At 36.7% G+C, this 24,190-nt stretch overlaps 1 protein-coding gene across 8 annotated transcripts in view; it reads left to right on the top strand.

Moving 5' to 3' along the window:
- Positions 1 to 24,190, top strand: part of LMO7 (LIM domain 7) — a 188,817-nt gene that overhangs the window by 61,929 nt on the left and 102,698 nt on the right. For all 8 annotated transcript variants that reach the window (XM_046663841.1, XM_046663849.1, XM_046663848.1 and 5 more), the window contains 2 exons: positions 3,200 to 3,270; positions 15,977 to 16,046. In XM_046663841.1, coding sequence (XP_046519797.1) covers positions 3,200 to 3,270; positions 15,977 to 16,046 — 141 coding nt within the window. The remainder of the gene's footprint in view (positions 1 to 3,199; positions 3,271 to 15,976; positions 16,047 to 24,190) is intronic.

Below are 24,190 nucleotides of genomic sequence, written 5' to 3'. Positions count from 1 at the left end.
TAACTTTCTAGAAAGTTAAACTTTCTGAGCCTCAATCTTACTGGTAAAAGGGGAATAGTAAGGATTATTAAATTTAAAGATTGTATGGATTTCATAGATAATTAGAAAAATTACCCAGCATAAAAACTGATGTCCTTCCTCTTCCTTTATCCTTTAGGTGAAGTAGATATGAGAAAGTGACCTAAATCTCATGGATTCTGACTTCTTTTGAATGTTGTTTTGTTTTTTAAATATTAATTTGTATATCTGTTGCACAAGAGACACCTGTGGTTGTTTCAGAATATAAATAAGCCAAAAATAGTGCTAAAATCAGTCATAATTCTACCACTTAGAAATAATTACTGTTAATATATTTATTCCATATTTATATAATACTTATAGCATTATGGTCATTGGGATCATATTCCATGTATTGCTTCATAACTTGTTTATAATATATTAAGTATTCTTTACAAGTAATAAGCCTACTTTCATGACGTGGGTTTAAATTTCATGTAGTTTTCTGTTTTATGCATATATCATAATTTAACCAATTTCTTATTGTTGGGCATTCAGAATGTTTGTAATTGTTGCTATGATACATCATGCTGTGAAACATTGTTTTATTTATGTCTTTGTCGTCTTGTCATGTTGTCTTAGTATAAATTCCCAGATCTGCACATAGTGTGCCTGAGAATATGCATATTTAAGACTTCAGATACATATCACAAATTGCCTTCTAGAATGGTGATATGGTTTTATATTACCTTCAGTAGTGTACAGAGCATGCCAGATTCCCATGTCCTCAAAATATAAACTATTATTGAAAAATTTTGTTTAGTTTTTATATTCTGTCTTCTTTATAAATACTTATGAATGGAGTCTGCTCTCATTTATTATTTAGATTTTGGTAAGTATATATGTATAAGAGTACATTAATATTTTGACATGGGGGGCGGTGTGAAATCTACTGTATACAGTGAACTTGCCTTTTTATAGTCTTTTGGGGAAATGACCACTCTGAATAGTTGGGTTTTCTGAACAGCTCTGTATATTCCATTATTTCTACTTTATTAATTAATGTTCTGAATATAACTCAGCCTTGTCCATCCGGAACAGAGGTATTCCTTTGAGGGTTAATTATTAGAGTGTGTTGTCAGAGTGTTAACTTGAAGGTCAATGCATGTAATGAAGTTAAGCACGTACTGCTGGTGGCTACCCTCAGGTATTTGATTGCACAGCATTTTGCCATTACATGCTAATAAGTAGGTGATATTTTCCGATGACTACACTAGGGTTCAGAGAGGTTATTTAACTTGCTTAAAATCACAGGGCTGTTAGGTAATGAAAGTGGGATTTGAATATACTTTTGTCTGACTTGAACCCTTTCTCTTTCCATTTCGTTCCTTGTAGTACTCTACCCTCTTGACTGGCCTATCCAGCGCTGTTGACTGTCACTCCTCACTGCTATCCACGTGTCTGTAGGCCACAGGCATGTTCTCTTCTGAATCACTGCTTCTAACCTACGTTGATTTTGCCAGATCGTTTCACTGGTGGCTGATTAGTGTTGGTGGCTCTGAAGGGCGTTCCTCTGACTAGAGAGAATGGATTTTGACATCTGTTTTGGGTGTTCCTGGGGCTTTTTCATGCTTTTTGCCTTTGGATAGGAGTTCCCAGATAAATGAGATGTTACCATGTTTTCACCAGTTGGGTTCACTGCTCCCCTGGAGTTTGTTTTGGATCTGTTTGGGGAAAATACAAAAGTGTTTGTGCTGCACAGGTTACCTGGCATAATCTGTGCACCGCTCACGGCTGCCCCCAAAGGGATGCACCATTCTGTTTGGTTATATTTTACTGTGCTTTTAAACTTTGTTTTACTTCTCTGGCTGTGAGCTCCTTGAGGGAAGAACTGTCTTCCTTTTTTTTTTTTTTTTTTTAAGATCTCCATCCAGTATCCAGGTACCTGTAACAGAGACACCCAGCACATGTTTAATTCATGCAGCCCTTCTATAGATTAATGCATGTATAGGAAAGGGCCTTCTATTTCTTCCTGCATTTGAGTGTGTCACCTCCTGGCCCAAGTTCCTGTCCAAATTTATAGAACTACCTTATAAGAAACTAAGTTTAATTCTAAAAGTAACCATTGCTTTGTCAGTTAGCCGGTCTTATGTCTAGCTGTAGCACTGTTGGGCATCGTGGAAAGGCGAGAAGACACAGGGATTCTGGGGAGACTACAGTGCCAGCAGTGGTGAGGCAGGACAGCAGGAGCCCTGGAGCTGATTGAGGATTTAAGATTAGTGATTTCTCAAATCAGGTGTCCAAAAACATATTTTCTTTCTGAAGGGGCAAGTGGAGCAAGGACTCCTGCTCACAGCTGGTGGGTGCATCTTTAGGGCAGCCGTTGCACACCCTTAGCTGGGAACCCAGCCCCAGGAGTTGTTCTTGGGGCAGCTTTTTCCTGCTCTGGCTTCCATTTTCTCTGCTGTTTCTTCCCCTGTGGAATCTCCTTCCCTCCCAACCACTTCACCCTGGAGAGACAGCATCTCTAGATATTTTTCTAGAGATTTCACTAAGAACATTGGTGGGGGTAACCGTAGGTGTCCTGTTCATACGTAATAAACTTAAGTGGGGGAATTGTCTGCTTAAAATACGTACCATCTTTCCTCTCTGTCTTTTGTTTCTCTGTGTCAAGATTTAATAGTCTTCTCCTGAGGATGTTTCAGTAAATAGCTCTTTGCACAAATCAGGGCTGTTACATGAATAACTGTAAGGAGAGTCATGCCCTCTGCTATTTAGCTTTGTAATGAAATGAGGAATTTAAGGATGGAGTTGAAATTAATGATGTGCATATATAGTTCGTATTTCAAGTTTATATCTTAACCTGCTTTTATTTACTCTTAGTAGAATAGATCAGTCATAAGATTTTTATAGAAAATATGTTGGAAATTGAGCTACTAACTTTTGTTTAGCATCTGTAAAATTGTTAAATTACAGAAAATTATCATTGTGGGCTTTTTATTTCTATTTATATTTGTTCATACTAAGATAGGTAGCCTCTTTCTTTGTCACATAGAACTGTAGGTCATTTCCAGTATGGAACAACTTTTGGTAATATGTACATTCTTCAAGTATAACATTAAATACATATTAATTAATACTCAATTTGACTTGTGTATTATCCCTGATTAAGAGAAAATTAATATCCAAATCTATCTTTCAGGCAGTAACAGAGAAGAATTTTGAAACAAAGGATTTTCGAGCCTCTCTAGAGAATGGTGTTCTGTTGTGTGAGTAAGTATTTAAAGCATTTAAAAAATAACTTGAAAGCAAAGATGTATGTTGCGTGTGTGTTATGAGGTGTCTTCACTCCCCCCACCCTATGGCCACCATCGTCACAGATATGTTTTCTTGGTCACAAGTGAGATTTGATCCTGCAAATTGACACCCCCACAGTACCAGACAGCAGACGGGGTTATCAGTCTCTGTATCTAAAGATAGCATGGGTGAAATATATATTATTTTTAATTAGTAAATAAGAAAGATTCTATTATTGCCAGTAGGGGTGGGTAGTGGAAGCCTTATTTCATTTCACCAGCTATTACTTAGTCTGAATATTCTGATGTATGGATTTACCTGGTTTAGAAGTTAACGTAAAACTGTTTTTCTTCATCAATAAATAGTGATGATTGTAGGATAAATTTAGGCTGGAGCAAATTTTTCTTTTAAACTTTAAGTGGAATCATTACATTACCACAATCAACTTGAGTCATGGGTAGTCATTCCATTAGTATGCTACTTTCGAGAATCACATCCCAAGCTTTGGGTATTACAAGTAAAATAGGCTGGTGCCGTGATTGGTGGAATGAGGCCTACATTGTATGTTTAGTGTAATGTTTTATTCCCTGATGGATCTATGGTACCGTTAGCCAGGTATGTGACCTTCGGGGTGAGGGGCAGGCAGGCCTGATGGGATGTGAGGATGAAGTCCTGGGTGAGGGTGCAGGCTGCGGAAGTGAGCAAATAAATTATAAGAATGTACTTGAGTACGCACCCACATTTTTGAAAGCACTTAAGTATTCCAATCTGGACACTTATCTCGTAGGTATTTATGGAATCCGTTCACGTGTAAGCACTGGGAGTGTATGTGCTAGTACTTAGATGATTTTGATTATCCTTTTAAAGGAAGTTATTTGCAGCAAAGATCAGGAGTCAAAGGGCCTAGGTTTAATTCCTTGCTCCATTACTTTTGGACATTTGAGCAAATGGCTTAATATCTGAGCCTTATTTTCTCATCTGTAAAGTGGAGATCAGGGTATCTGATCTCCCTAATTCACAGGGTTGCAAAGTTCCATGATATATATATATATATATATATATATATATACACACACACACACACACACACACACACACACATACACATATATATGTATATATTAAGGTTTTTATACAGTATCAAACTTTGTATAAATACAAGTTGTTGCTAGAAATATGGCCGTATAGATAATGGTCTACATCTCATCAGCTCTGTTGCTGGTGTTCAAACTTCCTTGTCTTAAAGTAATATTACTAAGTTGAACCATATGGAGTTGTCCATATTCAACCATCTGTGACCTACAGAAATGTTCATTTCATGTGGTTCCACCTAATATGTAGGAGGACAGGCGTATGAAGAAGGGCCACAGTAAAGCTTAAGGGATATTTCTTGTTCTCTTCTGATGTCACATTCAGAATCATCCTTGCCAAATAGTATTTAAACTATTTTCGTAGGCCATGTGATCAGCCCCCTTGGTCACTGATAGGAAAGTACTTTACCTTGATTTGAAAACTATATGATTTAAGTGTGTTCTAATGTGTTCAGAAGATGGAGGGGAAACAATAACTGCTGGAAAGATGTATGTGATGTGAAAACTATCTTAGCTAGGAGTATGGACGATTTAGAGGTTTGCAGCAAAATAACTTTGATGTCAATTGTAAGCCTCACATGTCAGGCTAGGAGGTAGGTGGGTTTATGCAGGAAGCATGCCTATGAAGCACAGAGCTATTTTTAGACATAGCTGAGCATAATAGCCCAAATAGATGGTCTTTTCAAAGAGGTGACTTTGTGGTTAAATATTTCCAGTAATGAACTATTGCTGAAAACATTTTTAGAGATCCCTCTTTTTTTGGCATCACCTCCATAACTGGGCCATTAGACATATTTGATAATGACACAGTTTTTTTAATATTAAATGCAATTTACGTCCCAGCCTGGGCTCTGAACGATTTGAGGTGATTTCCAAAAACTATACCCAACCTAAAAGGGTGAGCATATTGTTACCAGTGAGGGTATTCGAAGTTGATGAAAAATCTTTTGACCACAAGCAATACTGTTAGAATAAATATACAAGTTGTACCTTAATGGTCATGGCAAACATTTGGATGCATGTTTAGGAGTAAATGGATTTTTTAAAAAGTCACTTTAATTTGCAAACTTCTAAAAGCTCATTCTTAGATTGTTTCCTAGTTGAAATAACGTTAGTTTGGAGTTTGGTGCATTACCAGGTAAGTCTAATCCATCTATTTAGCACCCAGTGTTCTTTAAATGAATGTTTCCCGAAAGTAGCATAAGTAAATATTAAACTGCATTAATCAGCAATTGTAGTTTATGGTGGGACAGCAAAATACTGCGTGATGTTTGTATTTAAAAAAATATTTCTCTTAATTGTGCATCACATTCTTTACAGCCACTGGTTAATGAAGGCATATTAAAATAAAAGGTGTAGTGTTGGGGAAAAAAGTCCACGTAACTGCATTCTGAATAGATCTGCGTATAACCAAAGAAAGCCTAGCTGGTTGGGCTACAGAATGATGAAGCAGGCACCACTATGTGATCACGTCCACCTGAGTTAGAATGCCCACGAGGAAAGCCAAATCAGCTGTTCAGAAGCCTGCTATTATAAGCCTTGAATTCTAAATTAATGGGAAATATAGTAAGCATTCTGTCTTTGAGAATCTTTTACCCATAAGACATCTCAAATTTTAGCTGAAAAAATCTGAATTCATTTTCTTACAGGAAAAGGCTGACTTCTTTTTGGTTCACTGCCGGAAAAATTACCGATTCTAGTGAAATATAGAGTCTGCTTGTTGCCTATGAAAAATCTCTAGGCATCCTACTTCATTATCCCCATTAAGGAATTTTCTTATTATTTTGCCTAGTAATTTCAGCGATCTTTTATCCTTTACTAGTCGTTTATCCTCTTTGAACTGGCATTCTGAAATATCAAAGTCAAAATTTGGAGGAAGTGAGCTTATTATAGCTGTCACCCAGCTGGCAGTGTACTGACATTTCAGATAGTCTAAATTGGGTACAAACTCTGTGCTGAAGTTTCAGACAAGATATACATCTGAGTAAAGATGATAGTTATATGCGTTCATTGCCTTTTAATCTGATTGACTATTGAAGTTAGTATCTTCTGTTCATTATTTTAGTATCATTTAGTTTGGTGGACTGTAGTTGAAGGCTAAAGAATACTCCTGGTTAAAATCTGTTATAGGAATTCTTTCACTGTATACTTTAGACACGTAATTTCTCTTGGCTTTACTAAATAGTGAGATGGTAACAAAATCTAATTTTTGTTTTTTTCTAATTAGTAAAAGGATTGACAAGAGTCTATAAGGTGGTTTCAGCTCCATGTTATAATTATCTATGAATTTTATTAATAATATTCATTAATCTTCAGCATTTATTAGTATTCTTGAGGGCTACCTTACTATATATTTTAAAAGTATATGTTTTCCCCCTTCATAAATATCCGCAATCCTGTCTTGCTCTGTGGTTCTAGCAGAATTTTTTCTCTTCTCTAAACATATTTAGTTGAGGCATATCCAGCTAGTGATATGAGTTAGTAATTTCACAGTTACTCATCGGATGATAGCAATCTTGGAAATATTCAAATAAAACATTCTTTTCCTTATGAAGCAAGAAGATGTATTTGAAGATAATCCTACTGGGTGTGTCTCTGATTAATCAGTCTGTAATTCCCATCGTTGGAATAACGCCAAGTGTTTGCTCTGTCTCGTGTCAGTTGTGCATCAAAGGTTTATGCCATCTTGAACTTGTGGCTCATGTTATTGAGAAAAGTCTTCTCACACTGTCACCAGGTCTTCTTTTCCATGGCTTGCAGCTCGGAAAGAGTGGAGCAATAAGTTTACCTATTTGGTTTGAGAAATCCTGTTTCTTTTTCTATCTGCCGTGTGACCACTATACCATCAACCTAAAAGTAGCAGAATATTTCTGTTAAAGATGTATTCAGTAGAAGCATAAAAGAATTATTAAAAAAAATGCTCCTGTTAATTTCCTATGGGATACTCAGGTGATTGTTTTAAGACATCAGACAAGATTAAGAACATTGTCAGTTCTCTTTCATGCAAGACAGCTCTGTCCTTGGATAGAGTGACAGCAGGGCGCCCTTGAGGCTTCAGTGCAATGCTCCGTGTGAATTTCAGCCCAGAGGCCCTTCTGTAGCGTGAAGGCTTTTTTTCTTAGAGCTCTTTCTAGTTTAGAATTTCCTGAGGACAACTGCTTCTATACCACTCTCCAGCAGGCCAACACTGTTTATTGACTTCATCCCTGTGATAACCATTTGAAATTTGACTGATTAAAAACTATTTTTCTTCACTTAAGGTAATATACACTTTGAAGTTTCCATATTATTTGATAATCCAGTAGTAGGCAAACAAAGTTGCAAGTATTCAAGTTCATAAAGATTATTTGAAAATTTTAAACTGCTTTCTGTTCATGGCAGTATATTATGGTTGCCAACTGTATGCTTTCTTTTTAAGCTTCACAGTCAGTTTTTTCTGTAATTTTGTATCTAAATATAGTAAAATATCATTTTTTAAAAAAAGTAGTATATCAAGTTGAAGGTCAGCGTGGCAAACATCAATTTAAAAATTCACTTCTTGGGGCCAGCCCAGTAGCCGAGAGATTAAGTTTGCGCCGTCTGCTTCAGCGGCTCAGGGTTTCGCCAATTTCGATCCTGGGCACGGACGTGGCACCGCTCATCGAGCCATGCTGAGGCAGTGTCCCACGTAGCAAAACCAGAGGCACTCACAAGTACAATATATAACTATGTACCGGGGGGCATTGGGGAGAAGAAAAAAAAGGATTGGCAACAGATGTTAGCACAGGTGCCAATCTTTAAAAAATAAAATAAAATAAAAAATAAAAATTCACTTCTGTAATGATAGTCAAAATATACGGACTCATTGTGAATTTTGCAGAGGTTTTTTATATTGTGGCCTCAAACTTGAAGGTAAAAAGCTTCAGTCCTGTTTCATGAACCTGCATGTACCGTCTATAGGGCTTTCTCACCCTAAATATAAATTACTAAGAGGAGACCATACAACATTTCAATGATAGGGCCTCTGAGAAATAATGAAATGATGGTCTACTGAAAATAAAAATGAGCAATATATGTGGTAAATGTATGGGATATAAGCAATTTATATTAAAGTTGATCAACAGGAGGTTGTTACTGAAGTAGGTTTTTGATGTAATGAAGGCTCTCAGGTAGCCCATGGAAAACTGTGTAGGCCATGAAATGGTGAAGGTATGAGAATTCTGGTCAGTGCAATGAGAAGTAAATTAAATAATAGGAATGAATATTGTAAAAAGGACAAATACATAATGGTATCACATCAATTAAAAGTAGATTAATTGCCTTATATGAGAGAATTTTTATATATCAACAATCATCAGTCAAAATTAGATGAGGTATTAAGGGGTAAAAGTAATACTGACAAAGTTTATTTTTTAATTTAATTTATTTTATTTTTTTGAGGAAGATTAGACCTGAACTAACATCTGCTACCAGTCCTCCTCTTTTTGCTGAGGAAGATTGGCCCTGAGCCAACATCTGTGCCCACTGTCCTCTATTTTATCTGTGGGACGCCTGCCACAGCATGGCATGATAAGTGGTGTGTAGGTCCACACCCAGGATCTGAACTGGTGAACCCCGGGCTGCCAAAGCAGAGCGTGCAAACTTAACCGCTATGCCACCAGGCCGGCCCCATTACAGTGACAAAGATTAGAACACTGTTTACTATAATGAGATGTGTGAGACTTTTATTTTGTATGTTGAAAATGTGATGGTAAGCTGTAAGATTTAAGAAGTGGAATGATAAGCTATATTTCTATATAGGGTAATGTCAATTAATTTATAATTTTAATCCAATATCCAGGGTAAATCTAGTCAGACTTTTCTTAGAGTAAATATTATTTTAACATTCATATGGAAGAATAAACAGATGAGAATAGAAAAAATTCTAAAACTAAAAATTTCTGTGGAATGAGCCCATCCCAATCTTAGAACACATGGCAAACATGGCAAAACATGGTAATTAAAAATTATAGAATAGCAAGGTTCACAATAGATTCTTTTTTTTTTCTTCTTGTCCTTCTCTCCAAAGCCCCAGTGCGAGGTTGTGTATCCTCGTTGTAAGTCTCTCTAGTTCCTCTATGCAAACTGCTGCCACAGCATGGTAGCTGACAGACAGGTGGTGTGGTTCCGCAACCAGGAAATGAACCCAGGGCACTGAGGCAGAGGGCTCGGACCTTTAAGCACTAGACCATCAGAGCTGGCCCCAAAAATACATTCTTTAGTTGTTGTTGTTATTGTTTTTGGTGAGGAAGATTGGCCCTAAGCTAACATCTATTGCCAATCTTCCTCTTTTTGCTTGAGGAAGATTGTTGCTGAGCTAACATCTGTCCCAATCCTCCTCTATTTTGTATGTGGGATGCTGCCACAGTATGGCTGGATGAATGGTGCATAGGTCCATGCCCAGGATCTGAACCTGCGGACCCTGGGCTGCTGAAGCGGAGTGTGCAAACCCAACCACTATGCCACCAGGCCGGCCCCCCAAAATACATTCTTATACATAGGAATTTGTGATAAAGGAGGTAAGAGAAAATGGGAAAGAAATGAGTCATTCAATTCATTGTATTGGGATCAATAATTAGCTAAAAATTAATTTACAAGCTAACTGTATACCAGAATGTAGCCTAGATTAAAATAATAAAAAGCTGAAACAATAAAATTAAAAAGTTAAAAAATCTTTCGTGGCAGTTTAAAATTCTAAGCTTTGAAAGAACAGGAAAAAAACACAGAGAAAAATAGATTTGAATCTATATATAAATAGATTTTTTTGGCAAATAACATTCTGAGAAAAATATTCTAAGCAAAGATGACTTAAATGTTATCTATAGTTCAAATAAATTGGTAAGATACACATTTGAAAACCTTAATAGGCAAATGAGCAAAGGATATGATCAAACACTTGACAAATGAAGAAATACTACTGTAATTATATAGTAAAATATTCACTTTCATTAGTAAGAAATAATTATGCTAAAACTAGATATTATTTTTTAATTGCAACTAGTAAATAATTTAAAAATCTCTTAAAAAATGATGGCCATATTGTGACAAAATGGTATATAGTAGTCTCGAAATGACCAATTAAATATAAGCTGGGTCAGCTTTGAAAAGCAATTTGGCAATATCTATCAAGTAATTCTATGCTAGTTTATTTATTAATATAAATATATGTTTATCATAAAAATTACGCAACATTTCCCAATAATCCTTCTTTTGGGGATCTAAGCAAGGACTACAAAATGGGGAAGAACATATGTATAAAGCCTCTTCATAGTGGAAAATATTAAAAACAACACCTATCTAAAATGTGATATTGGTGAAATTTTTTACATCCCTTAGAGTGGTGGTTATAAAGGCTGTAGCACTGTGGAAGATTGTGTAGTAGGTCACTGATGCTATTGTGCCATGAGGGAGGCATGGGAATGCTGGCTGCTGGTGCAAAAGGAAATTGATTCATATTGCCACATTCCTTTCCAGACAAGTATCAAGAGCTTGACACTGATGATTTTATCTCTAGAAATAGAATATAAGAAACAATAAGAAGCATGGACAAAGATATGCATAGAGACCTGCATTAGAGCATTTCTACAGTGGCAAAAATTGGAGAGAACCTAAGTCCAACTGTCAGAGAACGACATATCACTCTTATGTACGTGAAGGCAAGGAGAGGAACTTAGTGATGTTACTTAATAGTAAACAGCAGAACCAAGACAGGAACCCAGAGTCCTCCTGCTAGATGCTTTTTGCTATTGATGTGGAATTGAGAAATGTCCTGTTCTTCAGAGAGATCCATTAGTGCTGTAACTATTGAGGTTGCTGAGAATAAAGGGAATCTGCTATCAGACCAGTCAAGCTTTGCTAGATTTACTACAGGATGCTTCGGGCATTACACTGAGGCTAAATAAGAAAGTCCTTTCATAATAAAATGATGATTATCAATTACATTGGTACTGATGTCACTGTTTCACACACTTTCCCATCTTAGCATGTATTGTTAACTATTTATTTGTGTTGTGTCCTAATTGAGGAGTATTCAAAATTACTATCACAGGAATTCTAGAAATTAACCTTATGTTAATTTTACTACCAGTAGAATACTAAAGCGATCCTATTTATATTGAATGCTTTTCAACTTTAAAATTTTAAATTATATATGCTTATTGCTTTACTCATGGAAATGTGATCACTAACTACTCAATGTGGTTTTTATTTTTAAAATATCAATTTAGATGGAGGTAATTAATTAAAAATTTTAGTAAGCAATTTACTTATGGTAACCAGTCCAAATTAATATATCTGATAGAGAGTTTACTCTCTTGATTAACATTTGACAATTAGGAAAGAACATTAAGGTTTGACTTGTCTGGCAACAGAATAAATAACAGGGGACGTGTCCTTGTTGGGAAATGCAAAAAAAATTTTTAGCATCTGAGTGAAACTAAAAGTAAGGTTTTCTAAATTTATTTTTATGAAGAAGATAGAAGTTTTGAATCATTCACAGGAAAATTTCTACATTAAAAGTGAGGCAGTGGATTTTAGCAAAAAATTTGTTTTCAGTTATTTCTTTGAGATCCTATTGGTTTACAACATTGTGTAATTTCAGGTGTACATTATTATATATCAGTTTCTGTATAGGCAGCATCATGCTTACCACCAATAGTCTAATTAGCAAATGTTTTTAAAGCACCGACTACATGCCTGGTACCTCACCAAGTGCTAGGAGATGCTGTTTGGAATGAAAGGATATCCTTGCATTGAGCAGCTTCGCTGTCTGGTTGCTCCGTGGCTGATCCTAGCACAGTCTTTTGTCTTTAGTAAGCATTTAAAAGTTTGTTATGCAGAATTTGCATCTAGAAGAAAATAGGCAAATGAATAACTGCCAAAATAACAGATAAAACAAAATCATTGCTCTTTAATTTGTAAGGAAATGTATAATATCTTTATTATGCCTTTAAAAACCATTTAGTTACTAATAGGAAGAGTTTAATGTGGGGATCCATATTTAGAAAATGTAGTCAACAGAAAGATATTAGAAATATGTATGTGTGAATGGCTAACCAAATAATTCATGGGTTAAAAAGTTTCCTTTCTGTGTATTGCTATGCTCTTCAGTGTCAGTCTCTCTGGTACATTTGGAGAAATCCTTGGAAATAGGAAATTGAAAGGTGTCCCTAAATTTTCTACCTCTGCTGAAGAGCTTTCTGTAAAGGGGAAGATGAGGTTTGGCATTTGGAGCTAGTTTCTGGAGACTAAGAGACAGAGCATCAAATTCTCGTTCTCATTAAAACCTTTCATGATGAGCCAGACATCATATTGAGCTTTATTTATGGTTTTCTTGGAGTGTCACCTGAGTTATATTTAAAGTCAGGTCATATTCACTGGTGACAAAGTTTCTGAACAAGGGCCACTTTCTAGTATCTGTTGTGTAACTCAACTCCTTTGAAGAGAGTGGACAGTATATTTTTGGAAGGAGGAGAAAAGGAAGTAGATTACAACCGGAGGGATGAGCTGAAGAGGAATGTTCTACCATGGGAGAGATGAAATGACCAGTGTTTTCTGTTCTGGTTTTAGTCTTACCAAGAGAGCAAACCTCTAATGTGCTAACAGAGCACATGCCCAGGTTCATGCCATGGTCTGAGGGAAGGCTCGGGGGAGCAGAGGTGTATTTCTACATAGAGTTAGACGGATGGGACATGGGGATGCAGACAGATGAAATGGCCCCTTGACTGCCTCTAGTTCCTTGTGCACAGAAGCATCTGGAAGGTTATAATATTACATGATTTCTGTATAGAGCCAGTGACCTGAAGTCAGTGTTGCCTTTAGGAATTCCACATGTGTAATTGAAGAGCACGTTATTATGCAAAGAAGTTTTATTTGTAAGAGAGTGGTATCTCTCTTGTATGGCACTTGTATTTTATTGGACCTAAGACTATGCCCCTATTCCTTTAGATATACTTAAATTTCACAGATTAGATTTTCTATAACCTATTTTTCTCCCTAGAAGAAATATCCTAAAATACTTCCTGTAACTGTATGTTAAAATAATTATTCATGATTAATAATTTTATTAGCTGTTCAGTGTTTGCCAAAACTATATGTGCATCTTCTCCATGTTTTAGTGCATAGAACTAATGCCATTTTACTATTGACAAAATAAAATAGCATTGTCCTCTAGTGACATGACTTTTTAGAGGGTAAGTTTATGTTATCCAGAGTGTTGTTTTTCCTTGTGGCTATTTCCCTGTTTGTACAGGTACCAGGAGGCTCAAGAGTGGAGAAGGACGCCAATCCTTTGTGTGTATGTTGTTTCTAAGTAATGGGTCTGCAACCTTTTGATGAGGGAGGAGTCTATTAACTCATCATTGGGAGACATCATTTAACCATGCTGTTTCCTTTACCTCTATCCCTTACTTCCTTTGGCTGACTTAATTGAGAGTAGGCTGTGTTATTATCCATTCCAGAAACTGTTTAAAAAAGAAATGTTCTTCGGGCTAGCCCCATGGCCGAGTGGTTAAGTTCGTGCGCTCCGCTGCAGCGGCCCAGGGTTTCACCAGTTCGAATCCTGGGCGCGGACATGGCACCGCTCATCAGGCCATGCTGAGGTGGCGTCCACATGCCACAACTAGAAGGAGTCACAACTAGGAATATACAACTATGTACCAGGGGGCTTTGGGGAGAAAAAGGAAAAAAATAAAATCTTTAAAAAAAAATGGTTCTTGATATTACTAATGCTGTAGTACAAAAATGATAAGTGAAGTAAACAGGCAAATTGAATGATCCAGTCAGAGTCACCAGTGACTCAAATGGGTGGAGGAGGAATTTATGATACTCTTCCTCTAATAAGGACAACAGATGCCAGACTTCCCTGACATTTTATACGTTGCCCCAGCTCATATTGGTTTCTGATTTTTTACATTACTGAAAGATTACATTTTAAGATCCAGATTACTATAGGAAAGTCACTGCCATGCTAGTGGTCAACAACTGTTACTAATTTCCTGATTTATACTATGCCAGAATTATGTTCCTAAGTCATGTTTCACTTATTCTTCTATGCATTGCAAGAATGCGACTGGTAATAGAATTAAAGAAATACCTGGTAATAGGGAAGAACTAGAACAATTAATTTGGAAGTGTCATTTCTTATAAATCTGCTCAATTCTTTTTCTAGTTCCTCAGCTAGTGAGTAAAGAAAAATAATGAGGCCATGAAGGGAGAGAGCCTGCTGTCCTACATGACTTTCAGTACACGAATCAGAAATTAGGAATCAAGGGGTAACAGCTCTAGCAAATGCTTAAGTTCCAGGGGATGGTTTTATTATCTGTATTGTCTAAAGGTCTTTGTGTGAAGAAACTCTCAAAACAGAAAAACATCTTTTGTTCCTCACACTAAATCTTCATAAGCCACCATTTTGTAATTTTGAATCCTGTTGAGCAACATTCTGAAGGTTATTAAATTGAGACTTTTGTCTCTTATTTTTAGCACACTCAAGTGTATATATAAATCTCTGGAATGTTGAAGGAGTGACATTCCACAAGTGTCAGATATTTTTTCTATCGCCCATTGTGAAGAGGAGACCAGTAAATTAAGAAAGTTTGATTCTCTCTCCTTTGCTTGCTTGCTTTTGGAACTCTGTTACAGAATTAAGAGTTGTTTTTTGTGGATGGATTATTAAATAGGAAAATCATTCTTTCAAGTTATTGTTTTTGGGCTGTAATTAATGATTAATTAACCAAGCTAGCATTAATAGAAAATTATTATTATAGTATTAAATTGCTGCATGGCCTGGCACTGTTTCAGTGAACAACAAAAAAATAGAATTCACAACAATCTAGATTTAGAAGCAAAAATTGTACTCTAAGTTGCAGTTATCAAAGCTGGGTTCTTTTTTAGTGTTCTAGAGTATGGAGACTTAGAGACATGTTTTCAGATTATGTCATAGAAACTTAAGTTTGTTCAGTATTAGATTCTGAGGTAGGTGTTAGCCTATTTTAGGGAGTTCTGCTACATTTAATTTAATTTTCACCCAGTCATTCTGCTATGGTTACAAAGCAATCAGTCATAGACTTGAATGAGCTACCAATAAGAACTAGTTGGCTCTTTGGATGAGCGCCGCTGCATCCTTTAAATTTGGCAAAATAATATGGTTTGAAGGTGCCTTTTAAAATAAGGATTAGTTTGAGAAAAAAAATCAATGAAAATGATTAATGGAAAAAAGTATTCTTCGGGTCAAGAGAACTAAATTATCATGATAGAGATTCTTAAACTGGCCGTTGAAACAGAATCAAATATTACCTTTCTTTAATAAATGTGAACCTAACTATTTTTAAAGATGTGGCTTTGGATATGTGTGTCTATATGGTCTAAGAGGACCACCCACTTTGTTTGCAATGCTGTTCTTCTTACTATGTTCTTGACTTGTTTTCTTGGATTTTTTCTTTCTGTTGGGCTCTTGGCTCTGAATAACATATTGGGGATGGAATGATGACATATGATTTTTGAGAATGTTAAAAAGAACACTAAACTGATATTGGCATTCTTGTAATTGCGTATGTTATTTCTTTATTTACTTTCAGTTTGATTAATAAGCTGAAACCTGGTGTCATTAAGAAGATCAATAGACTGTCCACACCAATAGCAGGTTTGGTAAGTAATAAATTATCTTTGAAACTAGGTTTCTTTGATTTTGAAATGCAAAAGATGGGCATAGATAGGTTCTCTTACCTGAAATTATTATACAAATTAGGTTGGGTTTTTGCTTAAGAAAAATGTGTTTTGGGGCTGGCTCTGTGGCCGAGTGGTTAAGTTCATGTGCTCCGCTGCAGCGGCCCAGGGTTCGGATCCTGGGCGCTGACAGGGCACCGTTCATCAGGCCACGTTGAGGCAGCGTCCCACATCCCACAGCTAGAAGGACCTGCGACTAAGATATACAACTATGCACGGGGGGTTTGGGAAAATAAAGCAGAAAAAAAAAAAAAGAAAAGTGTGTTTAGTGATGTTCTCCTTGTATCTTTAGTTCCTCTCTCAGTGTCCCTACTGCCAGGAAGCTTTTATTTATTTTTTATGCCCTCAAACTACATATATCCCATTTCTTGGCTTATTTCTTCCACAAATTGCATTTATTTAGGATCATGTCCTGCATACATTGCTGGTTGACCACAGTTTAGGAAACTGTCCGATGTTCACTAAGTTGTTACACTTCATCCTTACGCATCACCTTCATTCAACACACACATCTTGGAATGTATTTGTAAAATACTCAAGACCTGCTAGCTCTTTTGCTTTATGTAGTAGGTGTCCTACCAACATCCTGAGTGATGTTGGGCAAGGCACTGTCTTCCTCTTTGCCTCAGTAATATTGTCCATAAAATGACTATGGATGATTCTCTAGATTCCTTCTGGCTTTAAATTTGGAATTTTGCATATGAAATGTACCCCACACTGTCATTATGTAGTAGTACTCTGGTGAGTCAAGACACTGGAGAGACCAGTAATAAGGTGGGGCTGTGTCTTTGGAGAAAGTAATTTATAATTAAGTACAAACAATGGAGAATTTTCAAAATGTTAGCAGTCCCTAAGAATCAAGGCTGATGATAGGAGTTGGTTAAAAAAATTTAATTTCACGAAACACTGAAGTTTAAGACAGCTAATAACTTGAATACAAAAAAAGAACTAAAACCTATACTCTCTTTAGAATAGTCAAGCTGCTTATAATACATTCAGGAAACGTCTGTTTGGCCATCCATGTGTCTGCAGATGTTAAAGGCTTGAAGAATTAAAGGTAGCAGTACCAAAATTTCTGGGTTTGCAGCTGGCGTGAAAGTCTCATCAAAATTTTAATAAGAATGAGTTGGTGGCAGAGTATTTATTATTAGAAAATATCTGTCTAGCAATATACAAAAATATAGCAATATATGAATATGTATCTATGAATTACTTCTAGTAAGAGTGTCAGAAGATATTGAATAAAATTAAAGAAATTTGGTTTTTGAAGTTTTTCTAGGAAGAAACATTCAGTTTAATAAAATAAATAAGGTTTATATGAAAATAAGTTTCATGAAATAACTTCCGTGAAAATTAGAAGTCTGCATTGTATTGGAAGTACTTTCTGTCTTTTCAAATGACTTGAGTTATTCTTAGAAAGTTTAATGCTTAGATTTTAAGTTGTCATTTCTTGGATCAATTACATGCATTTCAAACGGAATTAGCCTTTGATCTCAAACACCCCACATATTTGGAATGCTTGAATTGTGGTGGTTTGTTGTTGTTGGCCACTGGAGGTTTTCTTCAGTCTTCTGATTCTATGATTAGGTGAAAGCACAAATGTATTTTATTTTTGAATCCAAAGATCTCTCAAGTATTTCTAGTTCAAGCATCAGAAATTCTATCTAGTTTGGATTTTATCACTAGAAACTAAAATGAAATGTATTTCCGGTATATTAAATAGAGTGATTTCCCAAGTATAGGACACTCAGCATTTTCCATTGGATGTAGGAGCATAACAGTGACCACAACTGCAGAATTGGGCTCAGCCCAATTGGTCTGAAGTCGTTACCATGCCTCATTTGATCCCTTCCTCAGATGCTTGTGTGTCAGGTTGTTAAACTTCTCGAAGCCTCAATTTCAAGAGTGAATTAGAGCTCCAGCATCTACCTAGTAGGGTTGTTATGAGGATGGAGAGGGATGATATATAGGTAGTCTGAAATACAGATATTCAATGAATGTTCTTTTGTAGTATATTCACTCTTTTAAAAAATAATTGAGTGACTATTAGGTCAAGAATTTTTCTAGTTTATAGGGATATATTGGAGGAACAAAGATAGATAAGGACCTTACCCTCAAAGAGCTTACATTATAGTGGGGGAGCAGGGACCAGGCAAATAAATTAGCAAATGAGCAAGAAAGCACCAGAGAATTATAGTGGACTATGACTTTGTTGGACACCCATGAGCAGTTGTAGTGGGACTATGAAGGTTGACCTCTAAGAATTTCTAAAAGAAGATTGTCAGAAACCTTATATTTTGACGCTTGTAGAATAAAGATGAAGAATCTGAAGCAGACTCTTCATACTAGTAATTTTTGTGTTCACAGCACCTAACATAGTGACTAATACATATAGAAGACCAAAGATTTTTTTTTTTTTTTTTAAAGATTTTTTTATTTTGTCCTTTTTCTCCCCGAAGCCCCCCGGTACATAGTTGTGCATTCTTCGTTGTGGGTTCCTCTAGTTGTGGCATGTGGGACGCTGCCTCAGCGTGGTCTGACGAGCAGTGCCATGTCCGCGCCCAGGATTCGAACCGACGAAACACTGGGCCGCCTGCAGCGGAGCGCGAACTTAACCACTCGGCCACGGGGCCAGCCCCAAGACCAAAGATTTTTTGAATGAATGAATGAACAAGATTTTCATTGTGAAAAATGGTAGGCTCTAGAATTAGGTCTTTGATAGGATAGTGCTATAGGTTGAATTATGTTCCCCTCAAAAAAAAGATATAATATATTGAAGTCCTAAATCCTAGTACCTCAAAATATGATCTTATTTGGGAATAGGGTTGCTGCAGATGTGGTAACTAGATAAGATGAGGTCATACTGGAATAGAGTGGACTGGCAGCCACATTCCACATGATTACTTTTTTCTGCTCCATTTCCAACGGGAATCTGAATGGATCAGGTTACCTTTTCTTCCAGTTTACAAATGTCATAGGTCACTGGCCAGCCTGTGCATGAGTTTCTTGAGAAGAGAGTTGTCTTTGCCAAATGGGCTATGGTCAGGAGTGTTGGTTTCCTTTGGCTCACTCAGTTCAGGTGTGTGAATTGAAGTGGGTTCCATGAATGAGGTTTGTGTGGGTAGACACACCAAGTTAAGTCAAATGCAGTAAGAATTACACAATTTCTGTGTACGAGTTGATTAAACTGAGTGGTTATAGTGCTCCAAGCCCTCTCCTCTATTATTCTTCCTTTCAGCTATAACTTTAGCCATTTCCTATTAGTTACTGTGTGTATTTAGCTTTGAAGCCAAGGCAATGGATTTACCCCTTCTACATGGACCTGGTGTGAAAGACGTGGAATAATCTCTGAGCAATGGCATACAGAGAGAGATGTTTAGATGATTTAAAATATATTGAATGCTTTGCTTGAAAGAGTCCTGTGATTATTTTTTCTTTGGGAAAGTAGTAACCATGTTCTCATCGATCTTCTAGAGATGTGGCTTTTCTCATTTGACTGTGTTTTATTTTATAAAGAAATAGATTTCCCCCATCTTTTCTATTCTTTCTGTTCTTTACAAAGCCATGCTAAAAATAAATTCCAACCTGAGAGTGAGTCTTCCAAAAAATTAGCTAGTGTTAAATGTGAGTATGTTCAAATCATTGAAACTCAAAACTAAAACTGTGTTGGGGAATTAAAAGACTCAACCTCAAAATAAAACCCTAAGAAACAGGCAAGATATTCTGACGGTGAAAAGAGGCATTGAACTAGAATAATGTTTACCATCTGGTGTGATGGTGTGCATGGAATACAGTATGTGAGGAAAACATCAAGGAAGTTATTAATCCTAAGACTTAGTCATCTTGGACCCCTAATAATTTATTTGTATTTAGTTAAAGCAAGGTTTCTCATCCGCGGCACTAATGACTATTGCCAGATAATTCTATGTTGTGGGGGTCTGTCTTGTGCATTATAGAATGTTTAGCAGCATCTCTGGCCTCTACTCACGAGTTGCAGGAGAACTATGCCCCCCACACCCGACTGTTGACATTGCCAATGACCCTTACTGGGTAAAATCATCCCTGGTTGAGAACAACTGAGCTGAAGAATCAAGAAAGTAAACACTACCTCTTTACATGGGCTAGTTTGCTGATTGACTATAGATTTGATCGATCTTCCCATGCTTGCCATTTCAATTGCAATTTCCCTTTGAGGAGCAGTGGTATTCCAGAAAATTTGGTTTGAATCATTCATTTGTTTGAATCTGTGTGCCTGTCACTGGGCTTAACAGAAAAATCTTGAGAATATCCAGACTTCACATCAAAAATATCAGCTGAATTTGAACATTTTTGCCCCAAAAGCTTGCTCTTTCAGATTATTTTCAAGAGTAGAATGTGTGAGGTGTGACTGTAGAGGCTGGGAAGGTTGTCTCCTCATTTGGGAGTGCTGTAGAAGGCAGGAAATGGGCAAAGACGCCAGCTAGCTTAAGCTGTTGGATGTGTCAGTTTCTCCTGCCTTCATAATGGCTCCTTCAAGAAATAAGGCAAGTCTGTGGGTCCATTCTTACTGCCATTTTTCAGGCTGTTAGTGGTTAACGTTCTTGTACCTGTGTAAAGTTATTTCAACTCTTTCATCTTCACTCTCCTACACACTTGGGCGTCAGCAAAGTAGTGCAGCCCACTCTAAGCCAAGCTCACTATTGAAACATCTAGTTGTTCCCTTCCAGCAGTAATGGGAAATTTACCTTAACCTTGTAGCTGAGGAATCAGCTATAAAATTTAAATATTCTTATCTAGGTTTTCTCATGTGCTTTTCTAAAACCTAGTTCTCAGGCAGTGAATATATTTATCCCATTGTTTCCCAGGGGTAGAGGAACAAGGGGGTTGGGAGAGGGTAGGTTTGCGGGACACTGAGCTTGAGCTTTTTCTGCGAATAAAACAAAAATGTGAGACATCAAGACAGAGTGTTTTTGGTGAAAAAAACTCACTTCTATTTCCTCTTCTTTCTTATCCAAGTTGAAATAATATAAGAAGTTATGATAGAGCTATATTTGCATCCAAGACAATAAAAAGCCATTATTTTTTGGGGAGGAATAAAAGAAGTTATGAATATATTTACTCTTTTTATTCAAGGGTTGCACTTTTCTGGTTAGGCTGCAGGAATAAGTTTTGTGTGGTTGAAGAGAAAATACTCAAAGGATATTAGAATGTGACATGAAGAGCAGCTAATATGTGCCTTGTTTGAAAGAGTGGTGACTGAGGGTTGCCCTTTGCTGGGTCAAACGCAGTGTGTGCCTCAGGGGGAATCTCTCTCTAGTTGATAATGAGCAGAAAACATTTGCGAATATATTTGGATGTTGACATATGCAAAACACTGATAACAAGTGGTAGCACAGGAAGAGAAGGAAAGATGGCACGGCAGAGCTACTTTAAAATAACCGTTTCATGGTAAGATCAGTAGTGTCTATTTTCTGTTCTTGAGTTTCATGGTTGGTTTTGTAGATTTGTTTGAGGAGCTCTTCTGCCTAGCAAATCTGGGAGAGGCTTCCACCCAGCAAATTCTATTTGATTCACTCATCCCTGCCTGTGTGATTGCTTAGTCAATAAGAAGAGCATTTATGATTAAACTACCCTAAAGAAATATTTTTATTTCAAAGAGAGGCTGAACCACTGTTGCAAGTTGTCTATGCTGCAAACACTAAAATTTAAACTGTTCTTATTTTACTAGTCACTCTCATTAATTTCTTTTAAAACAAAACACCAATAACAAAAACATGGAGTATTCTTCTTAATAAAGATATAGGGGATTACTGTAGTATGGCCATTACTAACGTGTTGTTATACTAGTGTAAGAAAATATAGCATAAAAGTTAGCAATTTTCTAAAATAGGGCCACTTTATGCATTGAAAATGACATTTTCCATGGTTGAAAATTAATTTAAATAATTTTTTGTGATGTATATTTCACTGAAATGTCTGTTGATCACCATTTGTATTTTGAAATAGTTTGGGGATATCAGTAACCAAGTCTGAGAGAACAGACTGAATGTGGAATGTGCATTGGCTGTCTTCAAGGTAACAAATATTTGATATTAAATATCTGAATACATATAAACATATAAAAACATAGCATATAAATGGCATAGAAATAAGTCAATGATGGTTGAGTTATTTAAAGCATTTTTAGGAGGTTTGCTCAAAAGTCTCCTTGTCTCCCTACTTTTCTCCTACTCAACTAAAGATAAGCATCGCCAGGAGCGGAAACTTAAAAACTGAGTGTCAACATTGAAGTTGTTTCCAATAACCTCTTAATGATGTAGCGCTAGAAATCAGGAAACTCTTGTTTTATTTCTAGCCATAATCTCTTAGTCATGGCGTTGGCACAAGTTTAGGAGCCCTTTCTTTAAGTTCCAAAACTTACTCATTTTTAAATCTATGGTGAACATTTATCTGCCAAGTTTCAGCCTCGAGGGCAACTTTTTAAGAAAAAAAAAAACATTAATGAACTAGTATTGCAAAAGGAAGCCTATAATTAACTTGTGGAGTTAAAAAAAAATTGGTTCAGGAGCCGGCCCCGTGGCCAAGTGGTTAAGTTTGCATGCTCTGCTGCGGCGGCCCAAGGTATCACCAGTTCGAATCCTGGGCGCGGACATGGCACTGCTCATCAAGCCATGTTGAGGCGGCATCCCACATGCCGCAACTACGAGGACCCACAACTAAAATATATAACTATGTACCGGGGGGCTTTGAGGAGAAAGAGGGAAAAATAAAATCTTAAAAAAAAAATTGATTCTGAGTTGGATTATATCATACGTGACAGTTTTATTCAGATAGAAAAACACTTGGAACATCTCTTTTTAGGTACCTTCTGTTTTGTAGAAAGTGGAAAGGGAAGAGCAAATGAGGTTAATAGGAAATAGAACCCAGGTTTAAAACTGGAATGAGGGCACTGGTCAATTGATGGATTTTAGGCCTGCGAGTATCCCTCCCTTATTTATTTATTTGAGCAACGACTATGTGATGGGCACTATTCTAGGAACCTGGGATGTGGTCGCAAATAACGCAGAGAAAGTTTCTCCCTAATGGAGCATAGTCAAGAAGTCAATAATAACCTGTCAGGTGCTAATCATTACCATAAAGAAATTATAATATCTTGCCAGTTACGAGTAATTAGACTGAAAAATAAAGTGAATGGGTAGAGAATGATTCAGTGTGTGTATGAGAAGTATTTCCGAGAAGGTGCTCAGGGACGTTTTATTTCCAGAGTTGACATTTGATCAGGAACCTGAATGAAGTGAGGGAGTAGGAAGATATGAGGTTGGGAGTTTTCCAGACAGAAGGAAAAGAGAGATGATCAAGCTGGACCAGCGAGGAGGACTATGTGTCTGGAACTGATAAGGCAGAGAGGTTAGCTGGCAAGGTTGTATAAAGCTTTACGGGCTTTGGTGAGTAGGTTGCATTTTACTCTAAGTGTGATGAGAAGCCATTGAGGGCTTTTGAGAGCAATTTAATTTGTTGTTAGAGATGATTGGTTGCCTGTGGTAATGGATGTGCATATCTGTGAATATCCTAAAAACCATTGAAGTGTACACTTTAAATAGGTAATCATATGGTATGTGAATTATATCTCAATAAAAGTGTTAAAAATAAAAAAAGATCACTGGTTATTGTGTAAAGAATAGATGCAAGGAAATCAAGAAGAAAAGCAGGAAAGTCAGTTAAAGAACAATTTCATTACTTACGATGGTTAATTTTCTGTGTCAACTTGACTGGGTTACAGGGTGCTCAGATATTTGGTCAAACGTTATTGTGTTTGTGTCTGCGAGGGTATTTTTTGGATGACATTAAAATTTGAATCGATGGAGTGAGTAAAGCAGATTGCCCTCCCTCATGCAGGTGGGCATTATCTAATCAGGTGAAGGCCTGAATGGAACATAAAGGCCTACCTTCCTGTGAGTAAGAGGAAACTACTCCTGCCTGACAGCATAAGCTGGGACATTGGTCTTTACCTGCCTTTAGACTTAAATTGAGACATCAGCTCTTCTGGGGTCTCAAGCCTGCTGGCTTTCAAACTGGAACTTAGATCA

Source organism: Equus quagga, chromosome 6 (assembly GCF_021613505.1).
Source record: "Equus quagga isolate Etosha38 chromosome 6, UCLA_HA_Equagga_1.0, whole genome shotgun sequence".
NCBI lineage: Eukaryota > Metazoa > Chordata > Mammalia > Perissodactyla > Equidae > Equus > Equus quagga.
The sequence above is the reverse complement of the archived record's forward strand: the minus strand, read 5'-3'. Positions and strand labels throughout refer to the sequence as shown.